We start from the raw sequence: 5,014 nt of genomic DNA, 5'->3' as shown, positions 1-5,014 counted from the left end.
AGAGCAAATGTCAGCTGTATGGGGAATCTAATGGAAATAGGCTGCCTGGGAACCTTTTGAAAACTAGGTGTTCGTGTTACTTCCTCATCCGAGCCACTTCAAAAAAAAAAAAAAAAAAAAAAATATGATTTAACCTTTGCGCCGGGCACTGGTCAGCAGCAGCAAGGGCTGGGTTCAAATTTCAGGGTACCCAAAAGTTTTTTTTTACTGTGGTTCAGGTTCCCACCTAGAAACCTGGGATCATGAATTTGGCTGGGGTGCCCAACATAAACAGAATCCCTTCCTTGCAAGCAGTATAAACACAAAAGGACAGATTTGTTAGAGCAAACAAAGGCAAAGAAAACACCAAATGCAGTTTAAACACTCTTAACTACAAGGTACAGTCTCTAGTTTACAGTGTCTCCCTCTCTTGGGGGGGCTCACCCAAAGGGTTAGTTCTGGGTGCCTGCACCCCTATACCTGCCACATAGCATCAGGTGGAGGGGGGGTCCACACTGGAGGGTCTTATGAGATGTTCCTTGGGGTTCGCTGTGCCTCAGGGACCTGCTAGTGAGCACTGGTGCTTCTGCAATGCAAGGGGCCCCTTGTTGCTTCCTGGGAAGCTGTAGGGCTCTGATCTCCACTCCCGTGTGGTGGCTTTGAGGGAGTGACTGTGGCTTCAGTCAGCATACTGCACTCTTGGAAATCCTAATCCCAATCTGCCCAGCTGCTTCATCTGGGCAGAATAGCTGCAAAGAACTCGGAGGAGCCAGGCCTGTCCTGCCGTGGAGCCTGCTACACAGCTAGGCTGAGACAAAGAAGCTGCTAATGCAACCAGAAGAGTTGGGCCTGTTTGTACCAGGGCCCAGAATAGAGCAAGGCTCAGCCACACAGCTAGACTGAGATGCAAGAAACTGCAATGGCATCAAAGAGCCAGGCTTCAGTCCTGGCCCAAATTTGCCCCAGGGATAAATACTCACATGGTGTCATCCCACTCAAAAGAAAAGGGGGGTGGGGAAGAGGGAGAGGAGAGGAGAGGAGCCCAAACTTTGAGACAGACTCTTTCTCCCTTTACCCCAGATTTTCCCTTCACATAGCTCCAACTCACTCCCCCATCCCTCCCCAAGGGGAGCAGTTTTCTCCATTTTTTTTGTTTGTTTCAAGGGCCAAATCAGTTCCGAATTCTTTTGGGCAAAAGCCAATAGTTAAGCTCCAAGTTTCAGATGAGCAGAGCTCAATTGTTCAAGTCCATGTGTCTCTACCACTAGGCAATTATCCTCCTTCCCAGACTCATTAGTGGGTGCATCTACGTGTGCAGTTAATGGGAGTGAATATATTCTGGCTCAATTTGAGCTCCATTAAACTAATCCTAACATCACCGTCTACACATGTGTTTAAGCACAGTAATTTACTGGTGTGCCAGATAGTCCCATCAGATACAAGTGGTATTTGGCAGCGCAGTAAATTGTAAAGTCTGTTGCACCCTAATTGCCATGCATGTGTATATGGTGGCGTTTTACTGTTCAGCAAATTAGTTTGCTGTGCAGTAAAGCATCTTATGTAAACATGCCTCCTCTGGGGCTTCAGATGCTCCCCAAGTCTATGGCCAACATCTTACGTGCAAGCCCAGGGACCCTGGGTTTCTGATGCCCTCTAGTCTCATTTGCTCTTAGCCAAAAGGCCAGGGAGCAAGCCAGGGGGAAGACAAGAAAGCAAATCCCTCATTACTGCAAAATTGTGCAGTTGGGTCTCCTGCATCTGGAGAAACTCTAAGAGGGCAGCAAGCCTAGAGTGTAAGGGACAAGTCTCACCCTTGGAAAACCACTTCTTACCGGACAAGAGGCCTGGTGATCATGGTATTTTCCCTGCCAGGTTCTCCAGCTCCCAGTACAGCTTTCTAGCTCTGCAGCTTCCTCAGCTGCAGCTGGAAGACTCCTATATACCTTGGCATAACATCACCCCAAGTTTTCTAGTCGGGGATTGCCATGCTTCCAGTGTCTGTCTTATCCAATTAATTTGAATGAAAACTGCCCGGTCTAGTCGATCAAGCTCAGGATCTGCTCTGCCCTGCTGCTATCGAAGTGAAACCAACAGCAGGCTGGAGTCCAAAATAAAAGCCACAGGTTTCACAACACTGCACGGGGCTTTTTTGCCTCTGTGCTCAGACAGCACATTCCTCCTCAGTTTACCCAAGACCAGAATGCATCAGATACAAAGACATAATCATATTTAAACTACAACAGTATACACAAGAACACACTTTGCAATACAAACAAAATACCCAGCAACATGACACTAGAACATCTTTGCAGGACAAAATGGTTTGTACATTTTGTGTGTGTTACGCTGAGATTTCATGGATGAGCTTAATGTTAACAGGTTGCTTAGATATCACACCCTGCTGTAAACTTCAGATCTTCGTACTCTGACCGTGGTCAAAGAGTTGTATTAAAACAGTGGATAAATTGATTTTTAAACTTTTTCAAAGAATTATGTTCAGAACTTGTTTGCTTATAATAGAGCAGTCTGTTGGGGTGTGTTTCCTATTTGACTTCAGAATCTGAATTGCATCTTCTGTGTGATATTTACTGGCCTGTGGGTCAGACCTTTCTCTTTCTGTTCTCTTTTACTGTAACAGTGTTTTCTCTTTCCTTTCATTTTTCACTTTAAACTGATGGTTGTAGGATGTGCAGCTGTTACAGTAATCATTTGCTCTTGGAACGAATTATCCCATTTTTCTTTGTATTTGGCTCCCTCCTTCGATTTCTTTTCCACCAAACCTGCCAGCAATCATTTGTTGGTGGAGGAAATATGGTGTATAAAATTATAGGAAAATATAAGTCTCTTTATTGGAGGCTTTTGCTATAACTTGATCACTCTTCCCTGTCTGAGTGAAGTATGGAAACCATTCCCTCAGTCCTTATAAGTGCTGAGTTGTGTCTGCTTCTAGCAGTCTGCATGTTCATCTGCTACACTGCAAGTGCACTAAGGCAATGGAACATGGTTCATTCTTGTTAGTTGTCATAGCTAGTCTTTCATACTCGATTAATAACTCCAGAATGACCCCCGTGGAGTGGAACTTTGGAATGGGTGGGCAAAATTTATATGCAAGTGATTACATGACCCCTATTTTTATCTCTCTCACAGGTGTTAGTGGCCTTTATGACTTTGGGCCTGTTGGATGCGCTTTGAAGAACAACATTATCCAAGCCTGGAGGCAGCACTTTATCCAGGAGGAGCAGATCCTAGAGATAGACTGCACCATGCTCACCCCAGAGCCAGTCCTGAAGTAAGCATGGAGGCTTCTTTCTGTAGGGGGTGTTTATTTCTGGAAGTGCTAGACTATTTTTCACAGGCTTCTTTAAAATAATCACAGGGACATAAGACTAGGTCCCCCACATTTGCTGGCACGTTAGTCTGTTGCAGTACAGACTAATTAGGTGTCTGTAGTCAGGCAGGTAGCTGGAAACTTCAAACAACAAGCCTGTAAAGGTGAGTAGGTACAGTGAGCAGATACTTATTTTAGATACACACATGGGCCCTGTTAATGTAATACCTGAGCACTAGGGATGAAAATACCGATTTAAAAAAAAAAATTCCTTTAATGTGTTGTAATTATAGTGGTTAAACAGTTAATTGGTATGACAACTGCAGGCTTGGCCGATGTGGGGCTGCTCTGGCCCAGCCTGCAGGCAGGCCCTGCTCAGCCTGGCAGGGCACTTCTACCCTCCCAGTGTGCAGCGGGGACTCGGGGCTGTTGGGTGTGCTTTGAAGAACAGCATTATCCAAGCCTGGCAGCACTCTCGCATTCACTGTCCATCCAAGCCTCCGCACGAGCCAGGCAGGTGGGTCCTCTCCAGGCTGTGGAGCGGGGCATGCTGTGGGGCTGAGCTGCAGGGCTGGGGGAGCTGCCCCACATCCCCTCTACCTCCACTTTGGCCCTCTCAGGCCTTGCAGCCACCATGGGTCCAGCTGAGGGCTGGGCCCCCCTGGCAGCTGCAGCAACAGAAGGTGCCACATCCGTTTGGGGACAAGCAATGCAGTGTTGTGCTCCAGCCTGCAAAAAGCGGCCTCTGACTTGCTCAGCTCCCCCTCCGGGAAGCATGCTCCTTTCCTTTTGGACAGCAGAGGAAGGGGAAGAGAGAAGGGAGGAGGAACTAGTACCTAATAGCTAGGCTCTGCCTACCCCAGTGCAGCTGCTTGCAGCTCCCCCGCTGCCTGCTGCGAGCAGCCCAAGCTCTGTGGTGGTTGGCACGGGCCTGCCTGGAGCCTGGGCTGCTCATGGCAGGTGGAGGCTGCAAGCACTTGCACCGGGGTCTACAGAGCCTAGCTATAGGTACTAGTCCCCCCTCTTCCTCACTCCTCCCTCCCACCTGCCTTGCCCCCTTCCGGTTCCTGCTGGAGCATTGCACAGCTTCACTTTCCCCTTCTGCTTTGCCAGACTGTGCCCTGCTCTGTGCTAAATGATAACAGGTAAACTATAACTGGTTATCCCTGGATTATCAGTTAAATGTTTAACGTCATGTTGCTACTGAGCACTTCACAATCTTTATCCTCAGCAATGCTGTAAGGTAGGGCAGTGCTATTATCCACATTTTACAGATGAGAAACAGGCACAGAAAGGCTCAAAGTAGCCTGCCCATGATCTTTCAGGAGATATGTAGGAGATAATGGACCCTCTGGATCATCCTCACCTTCCATGTAGAAGAGAGCTGCAAGGCAGTAATGTCCATGTAGCTTGATCAGTTGTTTCAGCCCTGACTTAAAGGGAGCACTGCAGATGGTGAGGGTGCAAAGCAGCTTGCATACCCTGCCCATCTTGGGATTCTTTGCTAAGAGTGCCAGCAAGGGGGCTGAGTCTTGGTGGGTTTTATGAATTGCATGCTTACCCACTAGAAACTCAACCAAGACCAGGAAGTTGCTTTGGGTTGCTCTGTAAGTCATCAGATGGTAAAGGCTTTCTTCCAAAACCAGCTTGGGTCAAACTTGAATTGGTGATAGAGTTGGGGGGGTGGGGGGGTTATAACCACCTATA

General features: G+C 47.6%; 1 protein-coding gene across 1 annotated transcript in view; it reads left to right on the top strand.

The window, feature by feature from the left end:
- Positions 1-5,014, top strand: part of GARS (glycyl-tRNA synthetase) — a 54,212-nt gene that overhangs the window by 27,011 nt on the left and 22,187 nt on the right. Inside the window, exon 5 of the mRNA XM_019507933.1 lies at positions 3,127-3,268. Coding sequence (XP_019363478.1) covers positions 3,127-3,268 — 142 coding nt within the window. The remainder of the gene's footprint in view (positions 1-3,126; positions 3,269-5,014) is intronic.

Source organism: Gavialis gangeticus, unplaced genomic scaffold (genome assembly GCF_001723915.1).
Source record: "Gavialis gangeticus isolate Ggan-Ray unplaced genomic scaffold, GavGan_comp1, whole genome shotgun sequence".
In the NCBI taxonomy this organism is placed as follows: Eukaryota; Metazoa; Chordata; order Crocodylia; family Gavialidae; genus Gavialis; species Gavialis gangeticus.
The sequence above is the reverse complement of the archived record's forward strand: the minus strand, read 5'-3'. Positions and strand labels throughout refer to the sequence as shown.